This window comes from Tribolium madens, unplaced genomic scaffold (assembly GCF_015345945.1).
Source record: "Tribolium madens isolate multiple individuals breed KSU strain unplaced genomic scaffold, Tmad_KSU_1.1 Scaffold_7;HRSCAF=85;Tcas5.2_LG10, whole genome shotgun sequence".
Lineage (NCBI taxonomy): Eukaryota > Metazoa > Arthropoda > Insecta > Coleoptera > Tenebrionidae > Tribolium > Tribolium madens.
The window spans coordinates 2,816,989-2,838,471 of record NW_025401050.1 but is presented as its reverse complement, the minus strand read 5'-3'; the positions used below and the strand labels follow the sequence as shown (position 1 = coordinate 2,838,471).

The 21,483-nt window shown below is 28.0% G+C and overlaps 2 protein-coding genes across 5 annotated transcripts in view; one reads left to right on the top strand and one right to left on the bottom strand.

Moving 5' to 3' along the window:
• Window positions 1-21,483, top strand: part of LOC123010315 (GTPase-activating Rap/Ran-GAP domain-like protein 3) — a 78,203-nt gene that overhangs the window by 3,181 nt on the left and 53,539 nt on the right. The window contains exons 2-3 of the mRNA XM_044407117.1: window positions 3,645-3,694; window positions 6,085-6,258. Coding sequence (XP_044263052.1) covers window positions 6,110-6,258 — 149 coding nt within the window. The 5' untranslated portion in view covers window positions 3,645-3,694; window positions 6,085-6,109. The remainder of the gene's footprint in view (window positions 1-3,644; window positions 3,695-6,084; window positions 6,259-21,483) is intronic.
• On the bottom strand, window positions 16,368-17,822 carry LOC123010318. 4 transcript variants are annotated; one of them, XM_044407121.1, is made up of 3 exons: window positions 17,683-17,821; window positions 16,789-16,870; window positions 16,368-16,742 (listed from the first exon to the last, which is right to left on the bottom strand). In XM_044407121.1, exons 2-3 carry the CDS (start codon window positions 16,837-16,839, stop codon window positions 16,401-16,403), a joined length of 393 nt encoding a protein of 130 aa, XP_044263056.1. In that variant the 5' UTR covers window positions 16,840-16,870; window positions 17,683-17,821; the 3' UTR covers window positions 16,368-16,400. The 4 variants fall into 4 exon arrangements, with proteins under 4 accessions (XP_044263056.1, XP_044263057.1, XP_044263058.1 ...); XM_044407122.1 differs by lacking the exon at window positions 17,683-17,821 and adding an exon at window positions 17,645-17,663; XM_044407123.1 differs by lacking the exon at window positions 16,789-16,870 and having other exon boundaries at window positions 17,683-17,822.

The window sequence follows — 21,483 nt, the reverse complement described above, 5'->3', positions numbered from 1 at the left end:
GCAACTATTTAGATATTGACGTTTTAATAGATTTTTTGACATCTTCAAAACTAGAAAACAAATTTTCAAAGTTTTGCAATTTAATTAGAATTAATTAGAATTAGATCATTTTTTGGAAAAGATTAAAATAATATTGTGCTAAGATCTGAAAAGTTTGATACTTACAAACGTAAAACTTTCAAAAAAGTAGGGTTTTCTTCAAAATCTTAAAATTGAACTTTAAGATTTACTCTAGGATTCTTGTGCAAGATTATAAGTTTTTTCAATCATATTTTGAGCATTTAAATCTCAAAGTGATAAAACTTACAAAGTTAGAATTTTAAAAAAAGAAAGAATTTTGAATCTTTTTTTTTTCTTCAAAAGTTTGAAATTTAATTTTAAGAATTTTAACTTCCAAATTCTGCATTATTATGCCACAATTTAAGTTTTGCAAATTTACAAACATAAAACTTTGAAAAAAGTAAAACTTTTAAGTCTTCTTCCTTCAAAATCTTTATATTGAACTTTGAGATTTACTTTAGGATTGTGCGAGATAATAAGTTTTTTCAATAGAATTTGATCTTTCAAATTTCAAAGTGTTAAAACTTACAAACCTAAAACTTTAAATCAAGTAAAATTTTGTAGAATGAAATATTTAATTTTAAAGATTAATTTAAGATCTCACATTATAATGCTACATTTTCAGTTTTTAAACAATTTTGTGAGCTTTCAAATTTTAAAGTGTTTAAACTTGATCTAGAAGACAAAACACTGAAAATATGTATTTTAAAGCAATATTAAAACAGTTACAGTTTTAATAAACAATGATGATTAATGAGATATTAAAAATAACATTAAAGTATAATTATAAATTTTAATGTAGAAACTAAAGCACTTTGGTTGAAGCCTTTTGCAACGACTTCTTTAAAACTACGTTTTCTTTTTTTTATTTTTAGTTGTTTACAGTTTACTACATTTTATATTTTTAAATTGTTGCAGTTTATTTCCTCGATATTAAAAATTCCCTATGACATTCAATCTTTTCTCTAGTTCTTTATATCACAGACTAATGGTTGTTGTTTATCGTACCGTAAAATGAATGGCCCATTATTATTTCCTGAGTCTCGTCGAGTTATGAAAGAAAAAGCGATGGATTCAACGAATAATAGAAAACTCTAATAACAAGCAACTACACTTGTCATAACTAAAAGTTTTTAAATCCGTTGTAAACACACAATAATTACCGCTTCTGTTCTTGTCAGATAGAGCTTGTTTACTCACATTTCTCTCTTAGTAAAAAAAAATGATCCGTGACTTTGCAAATACGTCGCATGAATATTTATGAAGATTATAAGGGTCACCGAAATATTGTATTGATTTCTAGTACATAATATGTCCACAGTTGTCTTTTATTGTGAAAGTTTGCCATTAAGTGATATTAAAGCTATAAAAATTTCACAGCAGATAATTGCTTCTTCAACTATTTGCCCAGTCGAGAATGAAATTTTTTCGAACATTGTTTGAAATTTAGTCTCCGGTTAAATCAACATTTGCAAAGTAAACTCTAAGTCAATAATAATTTTCTATAGCTTATATGAACCAAGGCTTGCACTCGAGTGATAATTCCCAATGTTTGTCTAGGATGGAGAAATATTTGATTATTTCTTCTCGTTTTTCTAAGAAAAACACTAAAAGCTCGCCCACAAATGACCAAACCTCGATCTGATAAGCTTGAAACAATTTAATATGAAACGATTGCGTGTTTTGCTAAATTTTTAAAGTGCCTAAATGTCTCACACGCACACGTTGCATGGTTGAAATGATATGCTAAATATGTGCATTTTCAATGTTAAGGAATTATTATAAAGTCGATAGTAAAAAATGGATTTTTGTAATCGTGATTTGATTTGTATTCATGAGCTTTTGTGAGTAAGTGCGTCATTATAATTAATTTAAATAAATGTCATTTGTATGCAAATGGTAAAAACCAGGTTAAGCCACTTTATTGTAACAAAATATTCTAAAAAATTTAAATAAATTATATCTTAAAACTAAAGTAATAATGTTTGTAATTTATTTTGTAAGCCTAATAATTTATAAAATTGTGGTTTTTACTATTTAATTTTAAAAATTTTAGTTAAAATGAAATAAACTAATTTGGTGGATGCGCCAGGTTAGTTACTGTTGACATAAACATAAAACAAAGTTTTTAATACAATTTGCAATTTGTTTTATTAAATTTTTTAAAAAACGTACACATTGTAAAGCTTTTATAAGTGCAATTAAAGTAAGAGAAAAAGTTGATTGTTTTGAAGTTAAGATTAAACGTCACAAACAATTACTATTTTGTGTTAGGATATGAAAGAAGAGTTCAAGTTTTAATTTTTTTTAAAGTTTAAAAAATTAATTTTTATTTCATCTCAAAAATGCTTTCTAAAATCATTTAATGTGACTACATTTTTTAACATTTGTTCTTAAAATTACAACACTATATTTTATTTAATTTTTAGTTTTAAAACTTAAAATTTTCACTTATTCTTCATTTTTCAAACTAACAAACTTGATTATATTTTACAAGTTTTTAAATTTCTTTTTACAGATTTTAATATCTCTTACATTGTTTTCACTTTTTTAAAAATCTTGATGCTTGAATTAACCTGGGTAATATAATTAGTAACATTTTTTAGGTTTTTTCTTAATTTCTTAACAAGCTTCCAAATAATTTTAGGTTTTAAAAATGATAAATCTTTAAATTTTGTTAATGTTTGGGTAAAATATTTGCGTCATTGTTGCTGTAGCTGAAATATCTCGATCTTACGTTTGAACTGAAATTATATTTGTTTAATTTCAAAGTTTTGTAATTTTTTGATGTTGACCTTTTATTATAGAGACTTTAAATTATATACCAGGTGTAAAAAAGTGTGGACAAAAAATAATATAAAATTTTCCAAAATAAAGCGGTTTAACACAATCATACATATTTTTCTTACTTATTTTTTTAACCAAGGCCGATACAAAAATTGTTTAAAAGTAATGTATTTTTAGAATAACAAAAAGAATTACTCCACTCGGTTTACGTGTAACAAAAATATGGCCTAGAATGTGTCAAGTTGTTGATAAGAAAGTAGTTTACAATAAAAGTAAAATTAAAAAAAAACTACTAAAACTAAAACATGTGGTTTTGATACCAAAATCAATTAATCTATTAAAAAGTTAGTTAAAAAAGACGAAAATAATTTTTAAATTTTGGCGCCTTATAACTTTTGAACGATGCAACTTGGTATAGAGATAAATTAAGTTAAATCGCTTTATTTTAACCTGGAAAATCAAAGGTTTTGTCCCCATCTTTTCGTTACATCCTGTACAATTTTTCAATGTAATTTGTAATTTTTCTGAAATTTTGAGTTGTCATCATTTCAAGGTTTTATTTTTTTTGCAATAAGATTTAAAAAATCAATTCTCTACACTCTAAACACATTTTTATCTTTAAAAACTTACTTTACTGACTTTCCTTTCTAGCTTTTATTCTCTAATACAAAGTCAAATTAAAGTTTTCTTGAAACTAACCAGAAAACAGAGAAGTGTTCTTCCTTTACATTATCCGAAAAGTATTGCAACTTTTGATTAAGCTTAAAAAAAGTAAAATAATTCTATTCTTGTTTCAGATAAAATTTAGTGTGTCCTCTCACTCTCCCAGACTTGATTAACTGAAATGGTAAGTAACACTTTTCTTCCTCATGTAATCCACTCAAACTCTAGTAAATATTTAGTAGCACTCAGCTCCAATAATTCAACTTTATTACTTTGAAGTACGATGAAAATAATTGCTTAGTGGTTAAAATCATCGAAACTTTTGTTCAGTTCCTCTCCATTTACGTCTTGCATGTCTAATTCAGGAAATTTCACGGCCAATAACCTGAATCCGGAGCTTCTTTAAGTGACGCTTCACTTACTCTCTCGACGTTTGTTTTGTCTGAATTCGGAGTGTTGAAATTTAATTGTATTTCAGCAAGACCTGATATTAAAACAGTCATTTAAAAATATAATTTCATCAATTCCTTTTTGAACACTCGGATCAAGCAATAAATTACCATTTTTATTGTTGTTCTTTTTGAATGAGATTTATTGGGAAAGTAATTTTAAAACTGGGGCAAAGAAATGTGGAATCAGTTAGTTTAACTTTAAGTTTATCGACAAACAAACGACATTTCAAATAAATTGCTTTCAAGTGGATTTAAATTTTTTCCTCGAAACGATTTATCAAAATTTGCAACACTGCATAAACCCACTCAAAATTTTATTTTGTTATTTTTAACTATTATACAGAGTGTTCCGACTAAACGACACATTAGAAGTATTGGGAGTTCGAATAATCGTATTTATTTGAAAATTGGTACATAGCTATAAACCATTAAGTCCTCCTAAATGAAAGTATTTTCAAGATGGCGGCACTTCTCAACTTTCTTATTTTAAATAAAAAGCTATATTTTTTACTGCGTTTTTGGATTAATCGGCTCATTTTAAAGGAGTTTTCATCAGCTTTCCCTATACTTAAATTTAGCCGTTTTTGAAATATTTGGAGTTTTTCAAAATTTTTTGGATCTGCACCTTTCATTTTAAAAATTGTTAACTCTACCATTTTTCAAAATTTTGAATTCGTTTTTTTGGCGTTGGAAAGAGAAAGCTTAGATCCTTTTTTTGGTGTTTTCAAATTATGAAAAAAAAAACATATTCCAAAATTTTAAGGTTACTTTTGTAATAATGCAAATACTCATAACTCAATTTTTTCAAATAAAATAACCCAATTTTTATTTTACTAAATAGAAGAGAATTTAATTGTGCATTGATCTGTATTAACATTCCCTATATCTAAATTTAATAATTTTCAAGTTATGGATTTTTTGTCAAAACTGCAGAAAATTTATTACTAGCCACACCCGTTTTCATATAGTTTGCTATAGAAATAAAAAATGTCAAAATTTTCTCTAAATTGACAAATAGTGTCAAAATATGAAAAATCAAAGTTATGCAAACTTAATTATTATTGATAGGTTCTACCATGCGATCATTACTTAAAGCTAACAAGTGAGAAAAATTTATTTTTGTTGAATGAACGACATCATAATTTTGTTACACTCTCCATAAATACAAAATAAATTAGTTAAATCTAAGTTTGAGTAGCTTTGACTCTCCATATTTTGGCACTATTTGTCAAATAATAAGTCACTGTCGTCGTTTATTGAGAAACAATTTTGACATTTTTGATTTCCATAGCAAACTATACGAAAACGGATGTGGCTAGTAATAGATTTTCGGCAGTCTTAACAAAAAGTCACCACAACTTAAAAATTATTAAATTTTGGTATAGGGAATGTTAATACAGATCGATGCAGAATTAAATTCTCTTCCATTTAGTAAAATAAAAATTGGGGTATTTCATTTGGAAAAATTCAGTTATGGGTATTTGAATTATTACAAAAGTAACCTTAAAATTTTAGGGTTTGTTAATTTTTTTTTCAAAAATTGAAAACACCGGAAGAACGATCTAAACTTTCTCTTTCAAACGCCCAAAAAACAAATTCAAAATTTACCAATTTTTAAAGTGGAAGGTGCAAATCCAAATTTTTTTGAAAAACTCCAAATATTTCAAAAACGGTTAAATTTAAGAATAGAGAAAGCTGATAAAAACACCCTTAAAATAACCAGATTAATCCAAAAACGCAGTAAAAACATAGCTTTCCATTTAAAATAAGAAAGTTGAGGCCGACTTCCGGTAGAAGCGAAAGTGCCGCCATTTTGAAAATATTTTTATTTGGGAGGACTTATTAATGCATTATGGCCAAGTACCAATTTTCAAACAAATATGATTATTCGAACTCCCAATACTTTTAATGTGGGGTTTAGACGGAACATCCTGTATATTAAAGTTTTTTTTCTAGAAAATTTGTTTCGGTCACCGTTTTACGAATATTTGCTTCATGTTTGTTCAACTGGAATAAAGAGACGCGACCTACTTTACTTCAATTCCTTGAATAAATCATCAGTTTAAAACTTTTACAAGAATTTTTGAATTTTATAACAAGAGTTAATCACGGTATTTTGCAGGACAACAATTCCCGAAATTCCCGTAATGACGGAAAGTAAAACACGAGCCGGAAGACCGCGTCTTCAGCGGTCTGAAAGAGTTTTCAGTGAATCGCATCTTACATCATGGGAATTGTTCGTCAGGGACTCGTTGCTCACGCTAGCGTGGCCCGATCTCCTCAACAGTGTTTCAGGGTGAGTTTTGCATTAAATATGTATTCATCGGAAACACAAATAAACAAATATTTCCCACAAAAGACAAAATACAAGAGTGTTTGTGAAAAAAAGTTTTTCTATGAAAACCTCTAGATGGGGTAGTAATCGAAAGTTTTTCAATTTTGCCATTTTAGTAGAAAAACAATTACTAACAGTGGGCGTAACCGCTAGCAGAAATACTGATTTTCTCTTGTCTTTCCGACAATAATTGGTGAAATAAAACTTACTAGACACAGCGCATTAAAAAGTAGTACCGAATTTTTATCCACAAACGTCACAAAAGTGACCACGTTTATGACCAAATGTAACAGTTTTATTTTTCAGTCATAAAGTAAAAATAACTATGGCATTGACCAATGTTGTCTTTTTCTTGTCTTTTTTGTTGCTTCAGCAATTTATGGAGAAGTACATACATTGTAGATCATCAGCTTTCGACACTACTAACTGCACTAGTTAAATTAATAAACACTTTTGAAAGTACAATACAAATTCCGATACTGACGTGTGGTGTGTGTTTATGAGCGTTGTTATGTTTTCATTAATTGCAAAGCGGTTTGATTATTTTGTTCATTTTTTGCTAATTATATTTTGTTCTTTACCCTCGTTTGTAAATAAAATAGTAAATGTAAATGCCACTTTTACTCCTAATAACATAATATACTGTTTTAGTAGAATTTTATAAAACAAATCACTTGACGTAAAATTTACATTTTACATTTTGTAAAAATTTATCAAAATTTATGCAAAATTGATCGATGTGAATTATTTAAACTGCAGGGGGTTGTAACCTGACCTAAACAAAAATTGTTTTAGATAAATGAATGTGAAACAAATAAAAAAATTAAATTTAAGTAAATCTGATATGTATGTAGAGTACCTATTTGTTTCAAATAACAGTAAAAATGTCTAGGATAATTTTACCAATTCAATTAAAAAAAAAAACAGAAATTTGAACCCAAATCTCATATCATATTAACAGAAGTTTTTTTTTAATATCAAAAATTCTCCGCACTAGTTTCAAAAACAATTTTTGTTATCTGGAAACCCCGAAAACTGTAACAATAAAAATTCACCAGACCGTTGAAGATAAGCTTTAGAAAAATACTCGCTTTAATTGAAATTGAAATTTTAACAAACCCGACCACTAAAAAACTGGAAAATATCTATCTGTTCGAGTGAAAACAAAGTGCTGTTGTTTAGAAAGAAAATTAAATCTGAAAACTGAGCCGGAAAACAAATAAAAAATATTATTTCTTTTGAGTAGCAAAATCCTGTTGTTTTTATCGATTTTATCTTACTTGCATGATACTTAGGATTAGGAATTTTGTCCTGTCGATAACAATTTTTTTTTATAAATAGAGACTTAAAAACCATGTGCCATTAGTTTGCATTAACCACAATAAGCCGTATCGTTTGGTATTTTCCTTTGTAATAAATCAGTCTAGTCTAAAATGCGCTTTACATCATAAACTACACAAGCTGTTATTACAATTTGGGTTAAGCCGCAGCTCGTTTCATCAGAATTGTAAATGTTTGATGAGTTTGTGCTAATTCCAATAAAACTTTTTACCTGAAAACAGCCAAAATGCTGTTTTAAAACTTATAATTTTGTAATTAATTAGGAAGTGAGCGGAATTTTCCGGTACACGACACTATTTCATGATGGGAAATTGATGAAATGCTCGCAGTGTTTTAATCAGGTAAACGGCAAACGGACCGCATGGAAGATGAGAAACTGTTTTAGGTAATGGAGTTGGCCAACTTATAGCGATCGAAGAGCGGAACTTCTTTGAAATAATGATGGAGGGACTGATTAATTTTGCAAATAATCAACCCTCCACCATATTATTTACTGAAATGTACATTTTTATTGAATTTTATTAAATTATTATCAAATATTTTAAATAACATTTTACACCAGTGACAAGTTGATCTATAAAACACAAATGAAACGAGTGGGAATTGTGTGTATATGAAACGAGCAGATGAACAATTTGTTGAATCAAATTCAAATGCATTTTCTTCTTCAGCAAAATGTGTTTTGTTTAAATGTATTTAATTAATTGTAAATTTTTAATAAATGTTAAAAGGATTTATTAATTATTCAATAGAAACTTGGAGTTTAGGTAATAATTTGCTTAAAGCAAGCACGAGAATAATGAAAGAGAAAGTGTGTTGATTCTGTTTGAAATTTAGAGCCTTATTATTATTGCGAACAATAAAGGTTTGTTTTATACAAAATTAAGTTCGGATATTATCTCATATACTTATAATTAGTTTTTTTTAATACATAATTTATTTACCTATTTCAAAATAATGCAAAATATTATCAAATTGAATTATTTTAATTAATAAAGATCCTGGCAAAACAAAAAATAATGCATTAATTAAATAAATTTTTTGTGTTTATGTTTACCTTAATACTGAAGATATTAAAAATTAATTAATTAAATTTGCCAAAATTGCCAAAATTTATTTAAAAAAAATAATAATCTATGATGGATTCCAATTATATACAGAGTGTAGCAAAAAGATGGAGACAAAAATTAACCTGAGATTTCCTAAGTCAAAATAAAACGATTTAACCCAATTTATCTCTAAACCAAATTGCGTTATCAAAAATTAAAGACGCCAAAAAAATTATAATTTTTTATTTAAATTAATAATTAATTACAATATTGTTAACTAATACAAACATACATAAAACAATTATAACCTAAAAAAATTTTAATACAACCTTGAAAACAATTATAATAAATGACCAACGTCCGAAATTTAGACCTGTCTACTTAAATAATTATTGTTTGCTCTAAAACCAAAGTTAACTATGGTTTAACGAAACCACGATGCAAGTGAAACTTTTTTTTTTGGATCAATACACATCAATACAGCAATACACTGACCAAAACACACAAATACCTCGGAGCATTTGCACGAATGAGTAAGAATATAAATGCTACACGGTCAGCTGATGGGAGCCATGGGCGCCGCCATATTGGCCTTGGCTGCTCTGCCGAGCGCTTTTTACTTTACCCCTACTCTGCGGCCGGCTGTAATGCGACATGTGATAGATGGACGAAAATTTTTGAGGCGTTGGAATAAAAGTTTTACTTTAAAAATAAAGTACCTTTCGAATAGAAAAGAGTTAGGCCGACTCAAAATGTGTTAAGTTGTTAATAGGTAAGTATTTTAGAATAACTATAAAATAAAAGAAAAAGCACCAAAATATATGGTTTTCAGATTCAATTGCCTTATAAATAAATAATTATTCCATTAAGAAGTTATTAAAGAAAAACAATAACTATTAAGACAACTAGAGTTTTAAACTACAAAAAAACTGTATAAAACACTCGTGTTGTTTTCGCGATTTCAAGAATCAAAAATTTTACTAAATTTAGAAATTATTATAAAAAAGAATGTCAAAATTGAGAAAAAATACAGGCCGCGCCAGAACTCGCGCCCCAGAGAAAAATTTCACGTAAGATAAGATACCAGGAACATGAAAAATGTTCTATCTGTCAAAAAATTTGGACATTTATTTTTTGACATTTGACATTTTTTATGTCTATTTAATGATAATGATGACCCGGTATATGTTTTTTTTACAATTATTTAGTAAAAGTACAAAAATTATTTTGCCAATAAAGCCACAAACAACATTGAACAGAATTACAATTTAGGATACAGCTTCTTTGTTTCCTCTTCTAATAGCCTGTAGCAAAAAAACTTGAAAAATTATTGTTCCAACAGAAATAAGTAGAGTCAAAGTGCAAAATTTAAACTCTCATAACTTCGAAATTTTTATAGATAATTTTTTTTTTCCATTTTTTCCATGTTCCTGGTATCTTACCTTAAATAGCATTTTTCTCTGGGGCACGAGTTCTGGCGCACGCTGTATGCATCAGCCTATTTTATAGACTCATAAGATACGTTGCTATTGACGACGTACTTTATAGATGAATGTATTTTAACGGCAACATAAGAGGTAAGCTTAAATGCACCATAGAACCAATATAAGGTACTAGTGTTGCAAAAAAATATTTCAAAATTTGGCCTCCTCTAACTTTTAAATGGTGCAACTTGGTATAAAGATATGTAGAGGTCAATCGCTCTATTTTCTCTAAGGGAATCTTAGGTTACATTTTGTCCCCATCTTTTTTGTCACAGCCTGTATTTACAGGTATAAGTACAGAAAGTTAAAAAAACACTGAGCGATTTTGACAGGAGCTAGAGCGATTTTTACAAATGTGTTTGTAACACTTGTTTCCTAATATACTATTTTAAAGTTAAATACATATACCAAAGTAACCTATGATTGAAAAACTAAGTTGACTATCTTGAATAATAAAGAGACAGAAGTCGTAAATTGTATCAATTTATAAAAGACAAAATAAAGGCTGTAATAATCAAACATTTTACAAATTAATAAATTTATATTGCACTTTATTCACTAGTGGAAAAAAAAAACAAATTTTAGTTTGCCCGGCGTATCTACCACTTCTATTTAGAATATAATTAAGATTACCATAATAATACATCATATTGTATTATTTTTGTCATGTGATTTTTTATTTTTAATAATACAATTAAAGTAACATTAATAGTACAATTGTAACAAAAAACAATAAAAGATATTTTACTCTGCTTCCGTTATCAAACTCCCTGAAACGCATTCAGTCCCAATCCTCGCATTCTCCCAATCAATATTTCATATTCAATTAAAAGTTGCCCATTGTTGGTTCAAAACAAAGTCCTCAATCCCATCACAGTACGATGCATGCCCTATTCCCAGTAAACGACGCGCATGCACATTATTAATAAACTCTAAAGCTTTGATGATGCTAGATGCTCGTGGCCTCTTTGAAAGTGAACCTTTCACTAAATAATACACATGCGCAATTTTGAAATATTTTACAAGCTTAACAAAATACTAATTGATCTAGATCAGTAGTCGGAATGTAAAATGACGCCTCAGTTGTGTGTTTTTCATAAAAAATGAGTGTCAAATATCCTTTGAGGAATTGTTCAAGAATGTTGGAGAGAGGAAGGAGTGAAAGGAGGAGGGCGATTGTAGTCCAACGGTGCAAATTAGACATTCGCAGTGCGAGCTTAGAGACGTGGAGTAACAACACTCTTAGGTAATTAGCAAGTCATTACTTATTCCGCGATACCTCGTCAAGAAACCACAGAGGTAATTAGGAGGCTTCAAATTTTAGCCAGAAATTAACCAGAATCTAAACTTGTCGCAGTTTTAATTATACAAACTTACAAAAAATGTTTTATAAAAATCAGACCAATTTTTCAGAGCTCTATGCTAATTGAGTCAAGTTTTGTCTGCTTCAAAGCCAAAATTGTGAAATATACTTATATTATACACTAAATTGATAACTAACCTTACTATGTAGAAAAAGCAATTAATAAAAAATATCGTTATGTAGCCTATTTTTATACTATTTAACAACATAATATTTCCTAGAATATTTGTATAAAAATACAGAAGCAAAATCTTGATTTTAACTTGAACAATCTATTTAAAGAGAATAGCTATTTTTTATAATTTCATTATAATTAGTAAGACGTGTTTTGTGGGGTAAATGAAACCTTAAAAATTAAAAAGTGTTTTGTGTCTTCTTTTTGTTCTAACAGTAAATTTTATTAATTTTGCTTTTATTTGTTTCATGGTGTTTTTTTTTTAAAAGCTACAGATTTTTTTACAATTGCCAACGTTGCACTTACCAACTTGTCTCTTTATCAAAAAAAAAAGTTTCTTTTATTTAATTTTTGGATTTACAAGCAAAAACTACTTCATAAATTACTGAAATTTTTTTCTGAATTTGCATCATTTTACAAATTTTAACATTTTTGTAAATGAAGCAATTTTTCTATGTGGCAGACGAAAAAATGTTAATTCATTCATTAAACATTTTTTATCCACAAACACAATATAAAGAGACTTTAGACTAGTGGAATAAAGTAACTTTATTCCACTGTTAGTAACCAGCGCACCGCGTAACAGCTTACTAACCGAAAGCACATTTGGCGTGACGTTTAAATGTCAGTTTAATTGTTAATTAAGTTTGGTTTAATTTGGGCCTGTGATTGTGGATAAAACGTTATATTGCAGTCGTGTTTTATTCACTTAAGAAAATTAACCGCTCGAACTGACGTTCTCGCGGTTAAACATTCTTGCGTGGATAAAACGCTATCTAACACACTCTTACAATAAATAACAATTTTTTATATTTGTAGTTTTTTATTTTTGTATCAAATTTGCAGTTTTTGCAAATTTTTGCAGCAAATATTTGCAGTCAAACATCTGCATTTGACAACATAACCATATTACTTCCTACACTATTTGTATAAAAATAAATACGCAAAATCTTGATGTTAAATTATAAGTAATGATGTAAGCTAAAAATTCAAAAACAAACCGTACAAGCAAAAAATATAAAAATTGAGCAATCCATTTAAAGAGAATATCTATTTTTCATAATTTTAGTATAATTAGTAAGATGTGTTTTGTGGGGTAAATAAAAGCTTAAAAATTAAAAAAAAAGTGTTTTGTGCCTTTTTTATTTTCCAACAGTAAATTTCATTATTTTTGCTTTTATTTGTTTCATGGTGTTTTTAAAACAAAAGCTACAACTTTTTTCACAATGGCAACGTTGCACTTATCAACTTGTCTCTTTTCTAAAAAAAATAATTCAATTACTTTTTTAGATTCTAATGTTGCCATTTGCCTACGTATTTAAATCTTGCTTTAATTTATTAGCAAATGAGTTTAACTGATTAATAAATCACTGAAAATTTTTGACTGAATTTGCATCATTTTTCGAATCTTAACATATCTGTATATGAAGCAATTTTTCTATATGGCAGACAAAAAATGATTTGTTGTTTTTTGTTTTGTATCAAATTTGCAATATTTGTAGTCAAACATCTGCATTTGTCAACATAACAACATAATATTTCCTAGAATATTTGTATAATAAAACAAACGCAAAATCTTGATGTTAAATTATGATTAATTAAGTATGCCAAAAATTCAGAAACAAACCGAACAAGCAAAAAATATAAAAATTGAACAATTTATTTAAAGAGAATATCTAATTTTTTATAATTAGAATATAATTAGTAAGGGGGTGGTAAATAAAAGCTTAAAAATTAAAAAAAGTGTTTTGTGCCTTTTTTTGTTATCTAACAGTAAATTTCTTTATTTTTGCTTTTATTTGCCTCATGTTGTTTTTAAAACAAAAGCTACAGCTTTTTTCACAATTGCAACGTTGCACTTATCAACTCTCTTTTTCTAAAAAAATAATTCAAGTTTGTTTTATTTAATTTTTTAGATTCTAGTGTTTATTTAAATTTAGTGTATTTAAATCTTGCTTTAATTTATTAGCAAAAACGAAATTTAACTGATTAACAAATCACTGAAATTTTTTTGACAGAATTTGCATCATTTTCCGAATTTTAACATTTTTGTAAATGAAGCAATTTTTTTATATGGCAGACGAAAAAAAGTTAATTCATTCATTAAACATTTTTTGATTAGATTTGTTGTTTTTATTTTTGACTTAAATTTGTAACATTTGCGGTCAAACATCTGCATCTGAAATTTTTACCCATCATTGATTAGTTTTCGTCTCGTTTAGATTACGTAGAAACATTTTTTTTAATTTTTTTAGTAAGCTTTGCTTTCTAACAATGTTTTACTGTAACGCGTTAAAAATGACTTCAGGGATGTTTACCAACTGGTGTAAATGTAAATTTAATCGTAAGTAGGTTCAACCTAGCCTAAAAGGGCGACCAATCATCCCTCTGAAGCGCATTTAAACATGCGAACGCTGCTATTTTTAGCCATTTTTAATTATGTTAATTAATTATGAAAAATGTTTTTGGAGAAATCCCTGGTGAGTAAATTGCCTTCATTTTGACACTTTTATCGCCTCTCAAAGAACTTACCAATCATGATCAAGATTGATTATATTTTGAGGTGCCGAGATTCGCAATAACAGTCTGACCCACTTTCCAAGGCATAATAGTAGATAAATTCCGAAAAAGCACTCCCACATAATTTAATTTGAAATTAGAAAAATGCAAGTGAAGTGCAACTGTGAGTTTTAATTGCAAAAAATAAAGTTTTCATTTCGCCACATATCTAAAAGAATTTGTCTCAACTCAATGTTCTATATTTCACCCGAAAGCCATTTCGATCTGACCCAGTTTCGACGAGAAAAGCTTAAACAGCTTTTGTACAGATGGGACCACATTTCGAAATTAATTCAAAATTAAAAAAATCATTTTCAGTTTCGAGCTTCAATTAAAGATTGGAATTCATATGAATTTATTTTAATCTACATTTACGTCAAAATACGTTCGTAATTCGATTTGTTAAAAGTGTGCTTTTTAAAGGTTGAACACGGTTTTCATTTAAATGGAGGTTTATGTGTTTCGCTATTCACAATAATAAAATGTGTCATAAAATCTGACTAACAGAATGCATTAAACCGTGAATACATTGTGTTCAAAAGTTGTTACAAATTATTTCACAAAATTGAAATAAAAGGAAGTTTTCAAACTAACTTACCGAGCAAGTTTTTTTTTGTAAAAAAAATATCTAACTGTGCAAAAATAATAGTATGTGATTTCGGTAAAACTGCAAGCCAATTAGCACAGTGTAAATTTTCACCGATCAAGGGTCGAGCACTCTGTAACATAACACTTGATAGCCAAAATCGTTATAAGAGAAGTCCTGTAATTAGGATTTCATGCAAGATTTTAATGATTAGTTGCAAATATCTTGTTATTATACAGGGTGTCCCAGCGAGTTGACCTTTAAATAGTAAAATTTAAAAAAAAATGTACACGACATTTATAGATACTAAACCAGTGCATCAACTAAAAATATTTTCAACTATACAGCATGTCCCAAAAATAAGTTACGATACAAACTTGTGTTTTTTATAAAATGAAATACCGTATGGTCCTTGAAGTTTTTGAATGTACCCTTTTAAAATAATGTTTTTATGCTAAAATTTAAGTAGTCAATTTCGTATAGCTTTAGAAATATATAAAACGTATTTTTTGAAGAAAACATGCACTTTTTAAAAATGTATTACACAAAAACTCAGACAGCTAGAACAAATTTTTTCTTACTTCTGCAAAGAAGAAAGTACAAAATTTAAAGCTGTAGCAATTGTTTAGTGTTTATCCAAAGATTGTAAAAGTCGTTATAAATACTGAAATTCGAATTATTTTATTGTAAAAATAGAGAATAATGGATTCAGTTTAACACAAATGTAATTATTAAGTGATATTTCTTCCATCTCTTGAGCAACTGTGCACTTTTTGGGTACTGAAACAATAGTAATTATTTTTTTTTAATGTTTAACATTAAATATCTTTTTAGTTATTGATTATAAACAACTAAAAGTAAATAATTTTAGAAAGACAATTTAATAATCTTTTAAATGCAAAAACAATAAATAGGGTGTTTTATTTTTTTTTTTTTAAGTTAAGCCTTCATTTTTTTATCTTTGCAAATGTAATACACTAAAAAAATGTTACAACCTTATAGCTTATACCTTCTTCTTTGCGGTAGTAAAAAAATAAAAAATATTTCTAGATGTCTTAGTTTTTGTGTAATACATTTTTAAAAAGTGCATGTTTTTGTCAAAAAAACGTCATATTTTTTAAATAAGCAAAATCGACGAATAAAAGTTTAAAAACATTGTCATAAAAATCTACATCCAAAAACGGTAAGAAACATATGGTATTTCATTTAAAAAAATACAAGTTTGTATTGTAACTTATTTTTGAGACACGATGTATAGTTGAAAATAATTTTTGGCGATGGACTAGATTAGTATCTATCAATATCCTATATAATTTTTTAAAATTTTACCATTTAAAGGTCACTAATGGACTTTTTAGACTCACTGGGACACTCTGTATGTTAGAGTACTTAAAACTGTTCTAAACAGTTGTGATCAACGAAAACCCTGAGTCGTAATTGCGTCTAGAGCGGTGTTTAAAATTTTTCTTCTTTTTAAAATAAAAAAATTCAAAGTTTCACAAAAAAACACAAATCACAGTTATCCTTTTATTTCAACTTTCCAAAATTAAAGATTCCTTTTATACCGATACCAGCAATCTACAGTTTCATAGGCCGTTTCTTGCGGAGTGCTTTTCTTTACAACACAGTCATTGATCACTTTATTGGCTTCTTCTTCGCTCCCACTGACTTTCTTCAGTGTTGATTTGATGATGTCGTACTGCAACTCTCCATCTTCAGTCATAAAACCGTTTTTCTTGAATGTACAAAAAGTGTATTCCTTCAATTTTGGGTCATCAACTTTTTTCTCACTTCTCAATTGTTGAAGAACTTCACTTGTAACACCACTTTCTTGAATACACTCGTGTGTCCATTTTTTCATTTTTTCTCTTTCTTCATCCAAAGTATCCTAAATGAAAAATTAAATTATGTTAAATTCAGAAAAATTGACTTACTTGTTTTGCAAAAACAAGGCTTATTAAGAGAGAAATAACCAAGAGTTTCATTTTTAGCCAACGTAAATTGATGACACCACGTCTGAAATAAATGTGTTGTCTTAAAATTCTTAAAAGTTGAAGGTTATTTCGAAATGATAACACAGTCTGATAATAAAAAAAATATGTATTTTATTAATTCTTACATAGCATATGTGATTAAGACGAATACGTTGTTAGTATTTTATGCAAATAAACATTTCATGGGCAGCTTTTTGAGAACTATTTTTTTTTGTTTGACACACTTTTTGACTATTTATCACTTAATCTATTGTATCTAAAGTTTATAAAACGAAGTTTTTCAAAGTACAAAATGGATTTTTGCTTATTCCGAAATCTTTAGAAAGTAAAATTTCGATTGTTATTTTGTAACATTATTTTCTTCCATTGTTTCTATTAACAATACAAAAAATAATAACGAAACAGACAGTCATAAACAGAAAAGTATCAACAAAAATAATTTTTTACATTATTTAAGTATAGTTTATAGTTTACTTATTTTATAAAGTTTTAAAAGAACAAGAACAGGTAACAAATAAGACCACTGATCAGATTAAATTCTATTAATAATAATTTACGACAATTATTTGCTATAACTATTTAAAAATTATAAATAAATTAAATCTAATTTTATCATTTTGTAATACAGTGAAAGTAAACAGTATGAGTTTTAACACATACGCATAAGAAGAACAAAAATTCAAAATATGTTTAATACGAGTATATTTTTTATTTTTGTCAAATGCCAATAAAAGATACCATTTAACCCCACTTAAATAAAGAAAACCTAAGTTTATGCTTATAGGTTAAGACTCACTCTGTATAATCACTAAGGTGGGATTATTCTACGAATACCTATGTATTGACTTTGTGCCAACACCCGGAAGATTACCCGGATTTGTCGTCCGGATTACGATAGGATGGATTCAAATCCTCTTACAGGACATTGGATTTTACTCGGAAGAAATCACATTAATATTTGAACATAGTTATCAAAAAAAAGGAAACTGCAAATTAAACTCTTTGGGTTTTCAACCGTGCTAAAACAGTTTTCAGCACAGTTGCACACCTAATTTCCAAACGTGTTTGCAGCGCTCTCTGTAGGATGAATTTCTAGTTAAAGTGTGAGGAGGACGTTACTCATTCAAACTGCAACAGAATATTGATTTATCTGTCGGCAATACATACAAATTGTGTTTACAATACAAATAAATAACAAAATTAATGTATTTACAAATTAATCTCTTTTTTCAATTTTAACAAGACAAAATATTTGAATCAATCAATCAATGAAATTTTGTTTATTTCTATTTAAAAATATATACAGAGTGCGCCAGAGAAGAATGACATGTAAGGTAAGATAAAAGGAACATGGAAAAAAATTTATTTATAAAAGTTTCGTAGTTATGAGAGTTAAAATTTTGCACTTTGACTCTGTTTATTTATACTCTTAGAAAAATAATTTTCCATGTTGTTTTGCTACAGACTATTAGAAGAGGAAACAAACAAGCTGTATCCTAAATTGTAACTCTGTTTAATGTTATTTGTAGCATTTATTGGCAAAACTTTTGTACCTTTACTTAATAATTATAAAAAAACATATAGGTACAAGATCATCAGCATCATTAATAGACAAAAAAAAAATGCTAAAAAATAGATGTTAAACATTTTTTCTTGGTATCTTATCTTACTTGTAATTTTTCTCCGAGGCGCGAATTTGACACACCCTATATAATATTTAAAATACACACACATTTTTTACAAATTATTATAAAACTAAGCAAGACCTGTTTTTATTTAAATAAAACTTTATTTTATTTTGGAGTTTTGTGTTTCTTTAATAGCTTATAAAAAATAATTATTTTGAAAAACGGTCGTTAGTACATATAAATTGTTGTCTTTTATTCTAGAATAATAAACTTATATGTAATGAAGTCAAGGATAAATACATTTTAAACAAAATTTTGCTAATTTTGCAGATAATATGTCGATAACTTATCATTTAGTTATGTAATAATAATAAATATTTTTTTAATAATAAATATATTTTCTTGGCGTTTATGTTATTGCAAATTATGACACACGTAAATCCGGTATTCCGTATTATACCGGATTTTATTTCCTTCCATAGCAAAGAGAAATAACTATACAAGGATGGTCCAAAAGTCTGGAAACGATTTTATTCTGGCGAAACTACTAATTTTTTTTGGCAAATAAATTTATAGGTGTGCAATGGCTATAAAAATGCTATTTAAAAAAAATTGAATATTAATTATTGTTTATACTTACGAAATAAACATAAATATATAAATATAAAGTTTTGTACATTTATAAAATGCAATAAAAACAATAATGCAATAAAACAATAATAAATAAAAAATCGTATTTATTTAAAAAAAAATTATTAGTATGCTAATCTCAAAATTAATTAATTAATAAAATATTTTGGCATTGCTCCTTTATAACCTTTAAACATTACATTCATAATTTATTTCCAACAAACTGGTAGTTTATTCAAAAAAATTCATATTCTTTTAACCAAAAAGGGTGAGGTTTACAAAAAAATTTGTGTACAGTAACAATTCTTGTAAGAACCTCGTTGTCTAAAAAAAATGTGATGGGTTTCCATTAAACAAAATATTGGTTACTATGTTTATCTTGTAAGTATAAACAATTAATAATTATTGAATTTTTTTTGAATAGCATTTTTATAGCCATTGCAAACCTATAAATTTATTTGCCAAGAAAATTGATTGTTTCGTCAGAATAAAATCGTTTCCAGACTTTTGGACCAACCTGTATGTCAATCCCGAGTTTGTGCTCACCGAGTCTTTTGAAAATGAAAAAAATGTAAGTATTAGGTTAAAAAATTTATTGTGTAAAATCAAGTTTGTCAGAATTAATAATTAGTAAGCGTAAACCGACTTAAGAATTAAGCAAATGAGACGTTGTCTGATAAGGGGTGGCTTTCTTTTTGTTACATTTCTAAATGAGAGCATCAGCAGCAACTGGATCTTCACCATTTTCTTTCAATTTAGTTTTGATTGTGTCGGCCATAATATCACCAGCTTCGCTCATAAATCCGGCTTTTTTTTAATACAGAATCCATGTTCGTTTAGTTTGGGGTCATGAACGTCTTCATGGTTCCTCACTTTGATCAAAATTTCTTCCGAAATCTCTGGCTGGCATTCGTCGCTGTATCTTCTCAATTCTTGTGGCCCGGTTTCGGCCTGAATTATCACGTTTTTAAGTTTTTACTGTTTATACACTTACTTGAACGGCAGCTAGAAAAGCAAGAACGGCGAGGTGCACAAAACCTTCCATTTTTCCTGTAGAAAGTAATTTATTAAAAAACACAAGTTTTGCAAATAATTTACACTTTTATATCTTTTATATCAATTAATTTATCTTTGTTTACCGACTGTAACTGTTAAAATCAAAGGTCAAGGACTATTCATGTAGTTTATATTTTAAAAAAATTTCTCGATATTCTATGTATTTACAAAAAAGTAATAATCTTTCAATTCTGTAAAAGTAACAATAATAATAAATTTGTTAAAACAATATTAGATAAGTTTTCATAAATTTGTTTGTGGGCCTTGAACAACATTAAAATCAACTTCCGTAAATCCATTATGGTGCATAATTTTGAAATACGCGGCACCTGACCTGACCCGGAAATCTTGAAGGCACTATACAGAGTATCCTGCATACAGACTGCGCCAAAACTTGCGCCCCAGAGAAAAATGCCATATAAGGTATAGTTGGTACCAACAATATTTGAGACTTATTATAGAATAAGCCGCTTACCCCCCACGATGGTTCTTATGGAGCTTGCGTTAGAGATGCCAAAAACAAATTTGCATTTCTCAGGACAGGCACGTTTCAAAGGTTTGTACGAAGAGATGGTCCGTAACAGAAATTTTTTTTGGGCTTTCATCAAAAAAATATTGAAATTAATTTTAATACATATTTAGTTATATTTTGAGAATCTTTCTTCACAAATAAACTGACCTGCATTATCACTCATACATTAGAACAGAAAATATTTTTGTGAAAGTAAAATTTTCTAAAATTTTGTTATTACCAGTTGCATCGAGATTAAAATGTTAATGACAACTTAAAATAGGTAATATTCCGGCATCAAAAGGAAAAAGAATAATGATTCTGCACGCGGGAGGCGAAAATGGTTTTATTCCTGGCGCTTTATACCTTGGGTGTAAGAACTTAAAAGATGCAAGTACGGATTACCATTCGGACATGAACGGAGAAGTGTTTGTAAATTGGTTCCAAAACATTTTGTTACCGAAATTGCCACCACACTCTATCATTGTAATGGATAACGCGAGCTACCACTCTGAACAGCTGAACAAAGTTCCAAACACGGGAAGCAAAAAGCAGGCGATTAAAGATTTTTTAATAAAAGAAGATCTTTACTTCGAAGAAGATTATACAAAAAAACAGTTGCTTGAGGTACTCGCTACAAAAGTATTTCCAAAGGAATACAAAATTGACACAATTGCTTCAGAATTCGGACACGCAGTTTTACGCTTACCCTCGTATCATTTAATCCTATTGAAATGATATGGGGGCAATTGAAACACAGAATACGGAGAGAAAATACTAGTGCCAAATTCACTAACGAAATGCTCCTAA